A 16,258-nucleotide genomic window follows, 5' to 3' on the forward strand; every position below is an offset into this window, starting at 1 on the left:
GGGGGCCTGCGCCCCCATCTTGGACCTCCGGAACGTCAATCGCTTCCTCCGGAAGGAGAAATTCAAAATGCTGACTCTGGCTCAGGTCTTGGCTGCCCTCGACCCTGGAGACTGGATGGTAGCGTTGGACTTGCAGAACGCAAATTTTCACACCCCCGTCCTGCCGGCCCACCGGCATTACCTGCGGTTCACGGTAGCCCACGAGCATTTTCAGTGTCCCGTGCTCCCCTTCGGCCTTACCAGTGCCCCACGGGTCTTCACGAAGGTGATGGCGGTGGTCGCAGCTCATCTGCCCAGGTCGGGGGTGTCAGTCTTCCCCTACCTCGACGTCTGGTTGTTGAAGGCAGGCTCGCCCCAGGCAGTCGTCAACCACCTTCAGATTACGGCCGACCTCCTGCATTTGCTGGGGATTTCCATCAACGTGCCGAAGTCGCACCTGAGTCCCTCTCAGAAGCTCCCCTTCATCGGAGCGGTTCTGGATTCAACGCTGTTTCTGGTTTATCCTCCCCAGCAGCGAGTCCGGGATATTCAGGCTATGATTCCGATCTTTTAGCCTCTATCCCGGGTTTGTCAGGATGACCCTCCGGCTTCTGGGCATGATGGCCTCCTGCATCCTGCTGGTGACACATGTCATATGCGGGCTCTGCAGTGGGACCTGAAGTTCCAGTGGGCGCAGCATCAGGGCAACCTGTCCGATCATGTCCAGATCTCGGAGGGCACTGCGCGGCAATTGCAGTGGTGGCTCACGAATCACGATTGGGTCAATGGCAGATCCCTCTCCCTTCCCCAACCGGAGCACACAGTGGTGACGAATGCGTCCCTCCTGGGATGGGGAGGCCACTTGGGAGAGGCGGAGATCAGAGGTCTCTGGTCTCCGGCGGAGTCCCGGCTCCACATCAATCTGTTGGAGCTTCGGGCGATGCGACTGAAGGCATTCCTTCCGTCTGTCCAGGGAAGTGTGGTGCAGGTGTTCACGGACAACACCACCGCCATGTGGTATTGCAACAAACAGGGCGGGGTGGAGTCCTGGACCCTATGTCAGGAGGCTCTGCGCCTCTGGACATGGCTGGAACATCAAGGCATTACCTTGGTGGTTCAACACCTGGCAGGTTCTCTGAACGCCAGGGTGGACGAACTCAGCCGCCGGTGCTTGATGGATCACGAATGGCGTCTGAACTCGGATGTGGCGCAAGGTCTCTTTCTGCAGGGGGGAGAGCCTTGGTTAGATCTATTCGCCACCGAAGAGAACGCGCAATGTCATCAGTTCTGTGCATTGGAATTTCCAAGGTGGCACTCGCTCGGCGACGCTTTTCGTCGCGAGTGGAGTTGTGGTCTGTTGTACGCCTTTCCGCCTATAACACTTATGCCCAGAGTGCTGAAGAAGATTCGGCGCAACTGGGCCCAATTCATCCTTGTGGCTCCGGATTGGGCGCGAAGATACTGGTATCCTGAGCTACTCAGCATTGCGATAGATTCCCCGATCCGATTGCTTCTTCGGGAGGATCTTCTGTCGCAGCAGCAGGGGACGGTCCTCCACCTGAACCTGTCCAGCCTCCACCTCCATGCGTGGAGATTGAGCGGCGACAGTTGACAGCTTTCGATCTTCCTCCCGAAGTCTGTGATGTCATTCTGGCAGCCAGGAGTCCCTCCACTAAGACGGTATACGCCTGCAGGTGGAACAAGTTTGTGGCAAGGTGCACAGCTAGGGCTGTGGATGCCCTTTCTGGCCCTCTTTCTGAAGTCCTTCTGTTCCTTCTTTCTTTGGCCCAGCAGGGCTCTGCTCTGGGCACTATCAAAGGTTATCTTTCGGCCATCTCTGCCTTTTTACGGCTTCCAGATCAGCCTTCTCTCTTTAAGTCCCCGATTGTTAACCGTTTCCTGAAAGGCATTACGTACACGATTCCTCCCGTGCCATTCATCATGCCTCAATGGGACTTGAATCTCGTTTTGACCTATCTGATGTGCGCTCCCTTCGAGCCCTTTCATACCTGTCCTTTGCGTCTTCTCACTCTCAAGACGGCTTTCCTGTTTGCTATCACCTCTGCCAGAAGAGTGAGTGAGCTCCAGGCTCTTTCTTCCAAACCTCCTTTCCTTTCTGTTCATCCGAATAAGGTGGTTTTGAGGACCTGTCCTTCTTTTTTGCCAAAGGTTGCCACACCCTTGTCAGACCATCACTTTGCCCACCTTTTTTCCGCCTCCGCATCCTTCGAAAGAGGAAGAGAGGCTCCACCGTCTGGACCCAAAACGTGCGCTGTCGTTCTACCTGCAGTGCACACGACAGTTCCGGGTGAATGACCAGCTCTTTGTTGGCTACGTGGGCGCCAAGAGAGGTCGGGCTTTGCACAAACGGACCATCTCTCGGTGGGTTGTTCTCTGCATTAAGGCCTGTTACTCTTTGGCTAAGAAGGAGCCTCCTGTGGGGCTGCGTGCCCATTCTACCTGGGCAACGGCAGCCACTACGGCCTTGGGACGCAGCGTCCTCTTTCAGGACATTTGTCAGGCAGCAATGTGGGCCTCGCTGCACACCTTTACCAGGCATTACTGCCTTGACAGTCCGGTCCGGAGAGACTGCTTCTTTGGCCGTTCTGTTCTCTGTGACTTTCTGATGTAATCTATTCCCAGACCCACCACCGGGGTTGGTATTGCTTGGGTATCTATTCTAAGGTAAGGAATCTATCACTAACGTGTCTCTTTCTTTCAGATGCACAAGTTACTACTTGTGTAACGATATTTCTGTAAGAGACATAAGTTAGTGATAGATTCCTTACCGCCCCACCCATCCTCCCCGTTCTGTGAACTGATTTCTAGGGTTAAGGTCATCCCCCTTTTTAGGGCCCTAGTTTCATGGCAACTGTGGTCCGTTTCTTGCATGTACTGCTACAAAAACTTTCTGGATCCAGTCTGACGCCTGAGGATATTCTAAGGTAAGAAATATATCACTAACTAATGTCTCTTACAGATATATATCGTTACACAAGTAGTAACTTGTGCATTCATTTAACCCCTTAGGGTCATGTACTACAATCCATCTGTTGACTGTTGTCTTCTGACAATGTTTTTCATCTGCCCATGAGGCATGTTTATTTCTGTGGCTGTAGGGTTGTTTTAATTTACATTGCCTGTGGTCTTTGCCACAGTTTTTTTTAGGAGCTCATGCTCTTTTCTTCTAATTCCTATGAACATCTGGTCTATCATTAATTTCGACTGGCTAGTTTTCTCTGAGACCTTTTGTAGGATTAGTTCGCAGACCCTCTTCTGGGTGAGTATAGCTATGGTATTTAATTCAACAGTTAAGGAATCTGCGGCTAGATGTCTTGGGAGCCAAGCTCCTAGAGTTAAAGTCAGGGCAAAGGAGGTCTCAAGTTGGCATCAAGTCCACACCACCAGCGGCGCTGGGGCAACTGGGTGCAGAGAGCCTAGTAGAGGTCAGGAACCCAGTGCACTCCTATGGAGGCTGCCAGTTTGGGATTTTGGCTGCATTTTCAGTCCAGGAAGTCTTCTGGGAGGAACCAACAGCAGGGCAAGTAAGTTAGAGGGCTCAGGGACATAGGTACATCTCAGATACTCTTCTCCAGGGTGCAAAATGGACAGATGCAGGGGTGCCTTTTGGGGTTAAATTTTACCCTACCGAGCAACTCGCGGTTTGGGGTGGTCGGCTCTGTGCAGAGGCCGCAGGTGATGTCTGAGAGTCCTTTACGGGGTCAGCCCATGGTGGCCTGACTGGGGGACCTCGCTGGGACCAGTGGACCACCTGGACTAGGGCCATAGGCGACTAGTGCAATGGTGGTTGCAGGTATCTAGTTTCTTTGTCCTCAGTAGGCTCAGAGTCTGTCTTTGAATTTTCTTTTGAACAGAGCTGCTGTTCGCAAGAGATCCGGTCTTTGTTGAATGCAGTCAGTCCTCCCACGGGTTTTGGAGGTCGCTGGCCGCGGGGCAAGTCAGTTCTTTTCGACAGTCTCCTTTGCTGTGCGACTTCTTCCATCCTTTGTAGGAGGTTGTAGGAATCTAGGGAAGCAAGGTGCAGGGTTTCATTAAATACTATATTTAGGGATATTACATGGGTGTGCAGGTCGGGACCAATAGGTCCCTTACTTGGGATGAGTACACCGCCTATTATGCCCAGTGGGAGGGGGCAGGATCCTCTCTCTAATTGGCTGGGTCCGATGGAGGGACTGATCTGTGTGCTTCACCTCACCTCTCCAACCTGAGGGGTGCGGTTGGCAAAGGTGGGAATACCTCTCCTCCTAACTTGGGTTTCCCACCGAATCTCCTGCCCAAAGTGGGGGTCAGAACTAGTGTGAGCCAGTTGCTGGGGGCAGCAAAAGGCATCCTCCACCCTGATAGACAATCTCGCCAACCTCGGACTGAAACAGTGCGTCACAACTCCGACCCACAACGCCGGCCACACACTAGATGTCATCTTCTCCTCAAGCCCCCACATCACCTTCAGCCACGCCTCCGAACTCACCTGGACAGACCACCACTGCATCCACTTCTCCTTCCGAAAACCACACACACACCACCGCACCCTACAGACCCCCCGCCGCCGCTTGGGCAAAATCACTGAAGAACAACTACAGACAAACCTCGCACTCAACCCCCCGACGACCCCAACCAACCCCGATGAAGGGGCACTCGCCCTTGAACGCTGGATGAACGACTGCGCCAACACCATCGCTCCTCTGAAAAGCCCCACCAACGCAGACACCAGCAGAAGAGTCCGCTGGTTCACCCCGGAACTCCTCAACTCCAAACGTACCTGCAGAAAACTGGAAAACATATGGCACAACGAAAAGACACCAGACAGCTGCACTGCCCACAAAGACGCCATCCGCAACCACCACCACCTCATCCGGTCCGCCAAAAGAACCTCCTTCACAGACCGTCTTGACAACAACGCACACAACAGCAAGGAGCTCTTCACCATCGTGAAGGAACTCTCCAACCCCAGCTCCAACGCGAACGACATCCCACCATCGCCAAGCCCTGTGCGACTCCCTCGCCACCTTCTTTCACCGGAAAATCACCAACATCCATGACCGCTTCAGACCCCGGACGACCCCTACTGACCACACCCCACCGCCCATGACACCCTGACAACCTGGGCCAACGTGAGCATCGAGGACACAATCAAGACCATGGGAACAGTCCACTCCGGAACCCCATCCGACCCTCTCCCGCACCACATCTTAAACAAAGCCAGCAAGTCCATCGCTCCCCACCTGCACAAAATCATCAACCTCTCCTTCGAGACCGCCACCTTCCCTGAGATCGGGAAGCACGCAGAGATAAACAAACGCCCTACTGAAGAAACCCAAGGCGGACCCGAGCGACCTCAAGAACTTCCGGCCCATCTCCCTGCTTCCGTTCCCAGCTCAGGTAATCAAGAAGATAGTAAACACCCAGCTCACCCGGCACCTCGAAGACAACAACATCCTTGACTCGTCCCAATCAGGATTCCGCAGCAACCACAGCACCGAGACCGCCCTCATCGCCGCCTCAGACGACATCAGGATCCTGCTGGACAACGGCAAGACGGTGGCCCTCATCCTCTTGGACCTCTCCTCCGACTTCGACACAGTCTCCCACCTCACACTACGCACACGCTTTCACGATGCAGGGATCCGTAACAAGGCTCTGGACTGGACCACCTCCTTCCTCTCCGGCAGAACGCAGAGATTCCGCCTCCCCCCGTTTCGATCCAAGGCCTCCGAGATCATCTGTGGCGTCCCTCAAGGATCCTTCCCCAGCCTGACCCTGTTCAACGTCTACATGGCACCACTAGCACGCATCGCCCGACAGCACGACCTCAACATAATCTCCTACGCCGACGACACTCAGCTAATCCTCTCCCTCACTAAGGACACCCTCACCGCCAAATCCAACCTCCACCAGGGAATGAAGGCCGTCACCGACTGGATGGACGACAGCCGCCTCAAACTGAACACAGACAAAACGGAAATCCTCATCCTCAGATCCCACCCCTCCTGGTGGCCCACATCACTGCTGTCCCCCCCGGCCCCCACCGACCACGCACGCAACCTGGGAGTCATCCTCTACTCAAAACTCTCCATGACCAAACAAGTCAACGCAGTCTCCTCCACCTGTTTCAACACCCTCCGCATGCTCCGCAAGATCTACAAATGGATCCCGACCAACACGAGGAGAACAGTCACCCAGGCCCTTGTCAGCAGCAGACTCGACTACGGAAACGCCTTCTACGCCGGAGCCTCGTCCAAGCTCATCAGCAGACTACAGAGAATCCAGAATGCCTCCGCACGCCTGATCCTCGACGTCCCACGCCGCGACCCCATCACCCCCCACCTGAGGAACCTGCACTGGCTCCCCGTCGACAAAAGAATCCCCTTCAAACTCCTGATCCAAGCACACAAAGCACTCCACAAAACCGGCCAAGCCTATCTCAACAATCGACTCTCCTTCTACGTACCCAACAGGAATCTCCGCTCCGCTGACCACGCCCTGGCCACGGTCCCACGCATCCGGAGAACCACCAGGTCCTTCCCATCGCGCCGCCAAGACCTGGAACACCCTTCCCCTCTACCTGCGACAGACCGAAGACCTGCTGACCTTCAGGAGACAACTCAAGACCTGGCTCTTCGACCAATAGCAGCTCCCCCCCCCCCCCCCCCTGCCAGCGCCTTGAAACTCTCACGGGTATGTAGCGCGCTTCACAAATTGTGTGATTGATTGGACAGCTTGCAGAGACGGCAGCCCTTTGAAGCTTCCTTTTCGTGTATCCAGCACATCCTGGGGGAGGAGACATGACACCTCTACCCAGGATAGGCTTTGTTTCTGGGGCCTAGAGAGAGGTGGCCCCTCTACCAAGGGTCCAGAAACCTGTCTGGTGGTGGCAAATGGCAGACACCCATTCAGGAACCACACCACGGCTGGTGGTTGTTAAGGAGGCAACTCTAAGATGCCCTCTGGATGCATTTCATGTACCGAAAACAGTATGGGTTTAATGTGCTGAGAAGTTTGCTACCAAACCTCCAAGGTTTCAGTGAAGCCACTATGGAGCTGTGGAGTTCGTAATGACCAACTCCCAGATCTTGTACTCCTTATGGCTTTACTGCACTTAACAATGTCTAAGAATTGAATTAGACGCTGTAGGGGTACAGTGCTCATGCAACTGTACCCTCACCTGGGAGCTAGTGCACCCTGCTAGAGGGGTGACTTACCTAGACCCAGGCAGTCGGTTGCAGGCATGGCACACAGGGATGTCAGTACTTTTCACTTTTCCACGCCAGAAGCGCAGAGCCATGAAGTGACTGACTTGAGTGTGTGCCAGAACTATGGCTCTGAAAAAGGGAACAACCCTAGCCCTAACAAATGAGTCCATAGAGCAGGGAGGCATGGGTGGGTCTATAAGGAATCTGCAGCTAGATATTGTCTTTAACAGATCATGCATAACAGAAGGTATGTAACTTGTACATCTGATCAAGACTTCTAGCTGCAGATTCCCTACCTTTGAATAGATACCCAAGCCATACCATCTTTGCGCAGCCTTCCCATGGTGTAATGGGCTTGTAACCCTCCGGGGGCTGCTTCTTAGCAATCTGCTTGGGAGAAAACAAACCTATCCCACCCCGGCTCGTGGATAGTTATCGACAGACTCCTGATGATCCAACGTTCCACCCTGCATACCTTATGCCAGAGAGCCTCGTCATCCAAGCATCCTGTTTGGGGATTCATTTTGGTGATGCCTTTCCGACAGCTCCCTCCGAGTATGGCCTTGAAATCAATGAACGCCAATTGTCTTCTGGCTCAATATAATCGTGCCTTTATTACTCGTGGATGGTGTTGGCTTGGATGCAGAGGTGACCGCGTATTAAGGCGGAGATCATCCCACTGGGGATTTAAGGCATTTATCCTTTTTGTTCTTTTATTATTCTACTATTGTTAATTGAGTTGCCTTGATACTGTGTTCTTTTGAAGATAAACTTCGGGCAATTGAACCTACTTGGCCCAGCTTTTAATATGACTTATACGGAAGGCTATTAAGTCTGCCTGTGTAATTTAAAGAGCCCTGAAGAAGTTCTCTTGGCTACTCGTCGAACGTAACATAACGCGTTGGCGGCCCCCTTTGTTTTGAAATCGTGGGTAAATGTGATAATAAAGGTCTGAAAGAAATATAAAAGGACTGAATAAGCTCTTTTTTGTTCATGTGCACTGCTCTAATATGTAAAAAAATCATTCCTTGTGGGACAAGGCCCAAATGATCTTGCCCCATGTCCCACCTGATATGAGAGACTGTTTCCAAGAACATATCTTGGACAGTCAGAACAATTCTTGACACATTATTAAATCTGGACTTAGGCACTACAGATTTGGTATTTGGTTAACATTCGTCATTATGCTTGGCTGCGAACTTATCCTCTGATGTCCTAGCCAACTTGATGGATCTTCCTTTTCATTGGGTTTTTCTATTGGAGATAAAGTAGGCTCTAGACACAGCATGCCCGGTGGCTGTTCTAGTGGGGTGATGGCGCTCTAAGGCGGTACGCAAATATTATAGGGTAAACTTAGGCATAAGTGCGGTGTAAAAGTGTAGGGAGAATCACCCCTCTCCCTAGATTGTGGTAAACCACAGACCAAGAACTCGCCGTCCCTCTCACACGCAGGAGACTTCACCAGTTGCTTCACTGGATCGGGTGACCAGCGGTAACGCAATCAAAGCTGGCTGACAATCATAACCCTACAAATAGGGTCTCACAATAATTAGTAGCTGCATGTTCTGAATACTCATCTACATCACAGAATATAGAATCTGCTTCAGGAGGATACTTTAATTAAATGGAATTCTGGTCTGTTATCTTTGAAATCATCTACTACTATTTACTTTCGGGACGTAAGTACAACCGCATATAAGGACCGTAATCCTAGCAATTTAGCTTTGAAGAAGTCGCTGTGTACTTCATGGTAGCTACAAAACATGTTTTGGCTAGGCTAAGACTCTGTACCAAGGAACACACAACAAGGACAATAAATCCTGTAACCACACAGAGCAGTGGATGAACAGTGTTTTTCTTTCCTACACTCATTACTGTACTAACTTAATTCTATGCACCGCTTGCGTGTGCAGGGGACCTTGGAGTATAAAGTAGACTCTGCTGTGGAGCAGCCAGATCACTAGTTCTACAGTTTCTGCTTTCGACCAAAGAAAACAATTAATGTTGCCGCTGTTGATGCAGACAATACCAACTGACACTTCATCAATAGCCTAACCTTCTCACCAGGCTGTACAAAGGCCCCAGCAGAGGTAAGGGCTGCAGATCCACCTTGCAACATTCCTCCTCCCCTGCTCCACTAGGAAATCCGGTCTAGTTTCCATCCCCAACTCCACATGAAGCCTATGGGAGGGCTGGTGTTTCACTTTCTTTCGACCTGGAAGTCCATTACTTTGGACCATAGGGCACTTCAAATTATATAAAGAGCTACACCCTTCCTTTCCTTCAGGTTCCGCCACCCTTTCTGCCCCCACCCTCTTCCCACCTTCAGACAATTTGGCCTTTATACAGCAGAAGGTAGCAGCTCTTCTCAAAGGTGCGGTGAATTTTTTGCCAGAGAAAGAAAAGGGCCAAGGTTTTTACGTATGTTACTTCCTGGTGCCCACGAAGGACGGCGGTCTCTGTCTGATCCTGGACCTCAGGGACCTGAACTTCTTTCTCTAAAGGGAGAAGTTAAAGATGCTGATCCTAGCCCAAATTCTAATGGTGTTGTAGCTTGGAGACTGGATGGTGTCACTCGACCTGCAGGATGCGTACTTCCGCATCCCTATCCTGTAATCACACAGGAAGTACTTCCAATTTATGGTGGGTTCTAAACACAACCAATTTGTGACGCTTCTCTTTGGCTTTACATCGGCACCTCAAGTCTTCACAAAGGTAATAGCAGTGGTTGCAGCGCATTTAAGACAGTCAAGCTTCCTCATTTTCTCGTAGCTGATGACTGGCTCCTGAAAGCCAGCTTGCTGGATGTGGTGCAGCGCCATCTGCAGTTGACCGCATCTCTGCTGTTTAGCCTAGGCTTTTTGATCAGCGAGCCCAAATCTCACCCGTGGCCCTCCCAACGACTCCAGTTAATAGAATCGGTATCTGACACCATCCTTCTTCGCACCTTTCCTCCACCACATGGAGTTAGAGACATCTAGGAGATTGTCTCTTCTTTCCAGGTCCTCAGAGTCTTATGATTGATAGGTTTGCTAGCTTGCTGCATCCTCGTAGTCACACATGCACATTGGCCTATGAGGGCCCTTCAGTTGCTCCAGTGGCTTCAGTATGGTGGTGGCCGGTCACTCCATTTTGATCGCCTCCAGCACTGCAGTGGGAGTGGCTTGGTGTGGGAAAGAGGCAAACCTTTCTTGTGGGATGGCCTTCACTCCCCCTCCAGCCAAAGCTACAGTAGTAACGGATGCCGTCACTCTAGGGTGGGGAGCTCGTATGGAGGATCTGGAGATCCGGGTCCTCCGGTCTCCAGAAAATTGCAGGTGATTTGGCTGGCACTCAAGGCCTTCCTCCCCTCCATCGTAGATAGGTCCGTCCAGATCTTGACAGTCAACATGACTGGAATGTAAGGGAGAGTAGAGTCTCCCCTCCTTTGCCTGGGAGCATTGAGACCGAGGTCTTGAGCACACCTCCCAGGCATCTGGCTCACTGCCAATCACCTAGCATGGTCCTTGAATGTGAGAGCCGACAACCAGAGCCTGCATTACCTTGTTGACCATAAGTGGCATCCTGCTGGAAGTAGTCCAAGACATCTTCATTCGTTGGGCACTCCTTAGTTGACTTATTTAATTTACCGCCTTTTAAAATGCTCAGTGGCCACCCCCGTTACTTCCCAAATACCCTTGATTCCTAGAGCTCTCAGGAATATTTGCCAAGACCGAGTCCAAGTTATTTTCATAGCCCCGGATTGGCCGAAAAGGTTGTGGTATGCGGACCAAAAATAATTGGCATCAATTACTTGCATTCTTGGCAACGTATTTTTGGCTTTCCCTTTTTTATGCCCAGTTTCCAAGTGGTGTTTGCTTAAAATTTAGATCTGTATGTTTGAATCCCACGCCCAGCCTTTGAAAACAAGAAAATATACCTACTATTTGATCATAAAAGAAGGGAGGTCAATTGTGTATACTTAATAAAGAATGGTAGAATACTATACACAACAATCTTTTTGAAGCACTACATTTGCATGCATAATATGTATTCTATCTTTGTGCAAATTTTTCCGGATCAGGGTTTTGAATACCTTGGTTAGCCAACTTGCCTTTGTGAAAGGTGCATTTTACAGAAAACGGTATAGGAATGGAATTAAAAAAAACATCTGTTGTCTACTAGGATTGGAATACCAGTTGTACACTGTGATGGGTGCTTTGCACCGCATGTACCTTTGTTACCTTCTCCATAGGCACTGGATTGAGTCTGCCAAGAAAGTGATACCCACCCCCTGAGCTCGATGCCCGCTGCAGCATCCAATAACTTGATGGGGTCAGCACAGCTTACTCTTTATCAAACGAAGGCATTATGATGCTGCAGTCCCTGTAAGCAGAGCTCGAGTCACAGTAACAGATAGGTGTCTCTTCAAACAAGGCCCTGACTAGAGGCAAGGGTGCACAGCCAAATCGTGGTGTCAGGCTGCTGGTCTTAAACTGCCTGTTTACAGGTGCCGTCTTCCAGGGCTACATGCCATTTCTCCCACTTCCAGGCATGACCCTCTGCAGACTGAAGTTAACTCTTTAAAGCTGTTTGTGCTGATGGCTTTCCGCAGCTGTTTAACTGGCTGATTGGCGGCAGAAGTTAGACCTAATCAGGACAATCCTGACTTTTTCTTGCCTTTGGTCACCTTCGGAGAGCTGCACGAGACTGAGCTAATTACTGAACTGATAGAGTCCATTTCTATGGGCAGCACCACTGACAAATAATGTGTATGGACACTGTAATTTGAATGACTGGTGAAGCTCGCAGTTGCGTGACATAATATTTTATTGTGGAAATGCGGAAACACCAATGTATTTGTGTTAGCTGTATATAACAATTCACAATTAAACAAGTTTGGAGGGTTGGTACGCAAACGGGGTCTACAACAGAGAGAAATGTTTGCATGGGAGGAGATTTTAAAAGCAGCTACATGGAGAAGGCAAGAGCTTGTGGCGTAGCGGCCAGAGCTGCCGGCTTTTGATTGGAGGAACAGGGTTCGAGTCTCTGTGGCGGCTAAACATCCGATTCTGGGCAAATCACTCAGTTTGCCTGTGCAAAACAATTTAACTGGCGCTCATGTAAAGTGCTCCAATACTTTAAAGTTAACGCTAATAAGTCACTGAAAAAAATAAAATGTTGGTGGAAGGTAAAGCAGCAACAAAGTGAAAGAAAATGTGCACTGTTGCAGGCCGGGTTGGTAAACACGAGATGAAATGAAAGTTGTAAAACATGCACTGTCAACATGAGCAGTAAACAAACAAACGTGGTTAAATGTGGTCACTGCAGTGCAAATGAAGCTTAAATTAAACAAAGGAGAAAACGAGCAGTGGCCTTGGAGGGGTGAGGGGAAGGCACTGGGAGATAAACCGACGGCAAAAGTTTAATTGTAGAAGTAAACAGAATAGCAAAGAGGCAGGCCAACTAAAAAAATAGTTCTCTTTAAGTTTAAATAAACTGAACAGTAAGAACACTTGTAAGAGGGCCAATCCTCGTGGAAGGATACGAAATTTCAAAAGGAGGGACTACTAAGTGTATTCACCAATGAAAAGCCAGCCTTCCTAAAGCACAGCAACAGGAACCAATGAAAAAGATGGGCGTTTTTTTAAAGCCCATATCCTAGATACTGCATGGCTCGAAGAGAGGGCGCAAGTGCTGCCTAGATGAGACAAAAAAAGGAGGAAAGATTGCAGTGACTGGATCTTCTGCCGGTGGTTAATTACTATCTGGCCTGCATCAAGGATATTAGGTCAGCGGACCAATTCTGTGTCAGCTTCTGTAGTGCCAAAAAAGATGAGGTGGTACAAAACAGGACTCTCAGTTAATCACCCTCTGCCTCATGACCTGCTACACCTTAGCCAAGAAAGAGGTTCCTGACTGGATCAGAGACCATTCCACAATGCCAAATTCACCACTTCTGCACTCACTGGAGAATCCCTGACTGCAGACATCTGTAAGGCAATGACGTTGGCTTCCTTGTACACCTTGAAGAAACATTGTTTGGATTTGGAGGTGCGCAGGGATGGACAATTTGCCAGGTCCGTCTTACAGGATTTCCTTGTCTAATCATCCATCAACCCTCCTCCAGCATAGGGTATTACTGTGAAATCTGTTATACAGGTGAGGATTCTGCAGCTAGAAATTTTCATGAGATGAAAAAGTTACTTCATTGTGGTAACTATCTTTCTGGTGGATACTCTTTCTACTGGCAGACTCCAAACTGACCTGCCCACCTCCCCGTTTGAAGGATGAGTTGTAGAGAAAGTTAATAAGATCCCATGACACACATTTTGGTACTTCAATTCCTTCATAATTTCTAATTTAAAATACTTCTAGAGCGCAACATACACCTTGCGGTTTCTTGGCGCTGGGGAGATCGGCAACTGAGGGGGAAAGACCCGGGAGAGGTGAGGGGAATTTTGAGGGAGTTTAAGTGAGGAAAGCCTGGCTGAAGAGGAACGTTTTCAGATCTCTACGAAAGGGGAGATACTGAGTGGCAGAGCGGAGATGGTCAGGGAGTGAATTCCAGAAGGTTGGAGCCAGGGTGGAGAAATTAGCCCCGCCCCACTTTTTGCGAGTGAAGCGAGGGATCTGAAGGAGGGACTTGGAGGAAGACCGAAGTTCTCTTACGGGTACATAAGACTTGATTAGTGAGGAAATGAAGACGGGGGCAGTGCCCTGGCGGGCCTGGAAGACCATGCAGCCGATCTTGAATAGGGCCCGTTCCTTTATAGGGAGCCAGTAAAGCTCCCTGAGAAGAGGGGTGGAGTGGTGATACCGAGGGAGACCGTACACCAGCCGGGCTGCTTGGTTCTGGACGGTCTGGAGTCTACGCAGACTGTATGCGGGGATACCGTGGTAAAGAGCGTTAGCGTAGTCCAGTTTCGATATCACAAGTGCGGCCATAATGATCTTAAGTGCTTGGGGGGAAAAGAAGCGGGAGACAGTGCGGATAGTGCGGAGAGAGAGGAAGCAGGAGGACACCACAGAACTGATTTGTGAATGGAGGGTGAGTTGGCTGTTTATTTTGACACCAAGGGTTTTGACCGTGGTGGAGGGGGTCGGTGCAGAGCCAAGGAAGGGGGGCCAGAAGAGAGAGTTCCAGGGACTGGACGAACCACCAGTGAGAACCAACTCGGTTTTATCCGGGTTCAGCTTAAGGTGGTTGTGGTTCATCCAGTCCCTGATAAATGTCATAGTTGACTGGAAATTAGAGGCCGAGAGAGGAGAAGGGGACAGATCAAAGATGAGCTGGAGGTCATCCGCGTAATTATAGACGGTGACCTCCAGCTGCTGTAGTGCAAAGATGAGAGGAAAGATATAAAGGTTCAATTCCTTCATGGATGTCATTCTGCCCTCTAACCTCAAAGACTTGGAATAAATAGATGGGAACTGATGTCTGTGTGCCAAGGTAGTCCCTTTATGGCCTCAGTGGCATCACTTGATGTTACTTCCATGTCGACTAGGTCCAATGCCCTCTACAGGTGACTTAATAGCTGTGAAGTTTTCCAGGTCCAGTCTGATGTCTGAGGTTTGTTCTGGAGGTGAGGAATCTGCAGGTACATAGAATATCCACTAGAAAGAGGGCTTCCGCAGGTAAGTACCTTTTTCTTCCTTTCTTTGACCATTAACTTCTGTGCTGGAACTTTGTTCTCAACCATGTGATTGTACAGCAGATGCCTGCGTTGGAGAACTATTTCTCAAGGTAAGTAAGTAACTTTTCCACTTAATTCAATATTTCCTGGAAATATGTATGACCGTCTTATTACACTGAGCAAAATCTGAAATCACTAATAACCTATAACTTTCTTTCCCTTGGTAGATAAATCCTAAAAAAATTGCAGAGCGAGCTGCTAAGTTGGGAAAGCGTTGCCAGTCCATCTCCTGTCTGTACTGTTCCGAATCAGAACGATGCTCGGGAGGGTAAGAGGGCCGGTCTCTCACTCTCCTTTGCGTGGGAGAAAAGGAAACTGGACAATTCAACAGCAGCAGCAAAAAAAATGAACCAAAAGAAAATATGAACCAGTGATACCAAACTGTGGCTACGAGATTACATACAGAATCTGCACCAGGACAAGGTCCTTGTGTAAAAGTTCCTATTTTTAGGCCTCACTTGAAGCTCTGTGGGAATCTTCGAAGAAAAAAATTCATATAAATATATATATATAAATATATATCTATCAAACAAGCAGCACTAATAAAAATGTTGAAAGATGATAAATTATATTTTTTTGAGCAGACACAAATCTATAGGGTGACACGCTGATGAAACACCGCTTGGGATTACTTAAGCACAAAAAAACCAAACAAGACTTAAGGAACTTTGATACCTTCCCTGTTAATGCTCGTTGTGATTACTTGAGAAGGAGCGAAGAGCATCTGATGTCCTCCTCTTCATGTGGAACAAGTGTCAAGCTGCAGAAAAAGCGAAAGAAAAGTGGTCGGTTGCCTGCAGGAAGGAGGGCGGTCTATTCTTGTTAAATTAACGCTGTTTGTATCATTCCTAAACATTATATTCTTTTAATTGCCCTTTTTCCTATGATGGAACTTGTGCCTTCCCAATTGTGCAATGCTGAATTTGATTTCTGAACGCCGGATTCTTGTGGGTTTCCAGAAGGATTATTATAAGTAAGGATTCATAATAACTGAGTGGAATGCAACATGGCTATCTCATGCATTGTACCACTGAACTGGGCAAGCAACAGGGTTTATTTGCTTGAACCTTAGGATGAAGATTCTGGGTGTGGTACCGAAGACGGTGATGATATAGCAATATGGTTACCTTCGCTTATTTTTATAGAAGAAATACCTCAGTTGTGAAATATAGTTGTGTCTTCGTTGTGCGCTCCTTATTCTCACACCTGCATCATATTCTAGGTGGCATGTCACTGGTTTATGACTGCTTACGCACATCCCCTTTCCAATCTATATGCTGTTCCTGACCCCCTCCATCCAGGTTACAGTACAAACGCTAGTCTTGAACTTTTTAACTCCCACTTTAGCATTACTTGTTCTTCTGTCCCTTCAGTTCTGTATATGAGCTGGCA

The 16,258-nt window shown here is 49.3% G+C and overlaps 1 protein-coding gene across 6 annotated transcripts in view; it reads left to right on the forward strand.

Annotated features, from left to right (window-relative positions):
* Window positions 1–15,426, forward strand: part of PPP6R1 (protein phosphatase 6 regulatory subunit 1) — a 1,096,922-nt gene extending 1,081,496 nt beyond the window's left edge. For all 6 annotated transcript variants that reach the window (XM_085616386.1, XM_085616383.1, XM_085616382.1 and 3 more), the window contains one exon: window positions 15,034–15,426. In XM_085616386.1, the coding sequence (XP_085472512.1) occupies window positions 15,034–15,037 (4 nt within the window). In that variant the 3' untranslated portion in view covers window positions 15,038–15,426. The remainder of the gene's footprint in view (window positions 1–15,033) is intronic.
* Window positions 15,427–16,258: the final 832 nt, after the last annotated feature.

Source organism: Triturus cristatus, chromosome 7, assembly GCF_964204655.1.
Source record: "Triturus cristatus chromosome 7, aTriCri1.1, whole genome shotgun sequence".
NCBI lineage: Eukaryota > Metazoa > Chordata > Amphibia > Caudata > Salamandridae > Triturus > Triturus cristatus.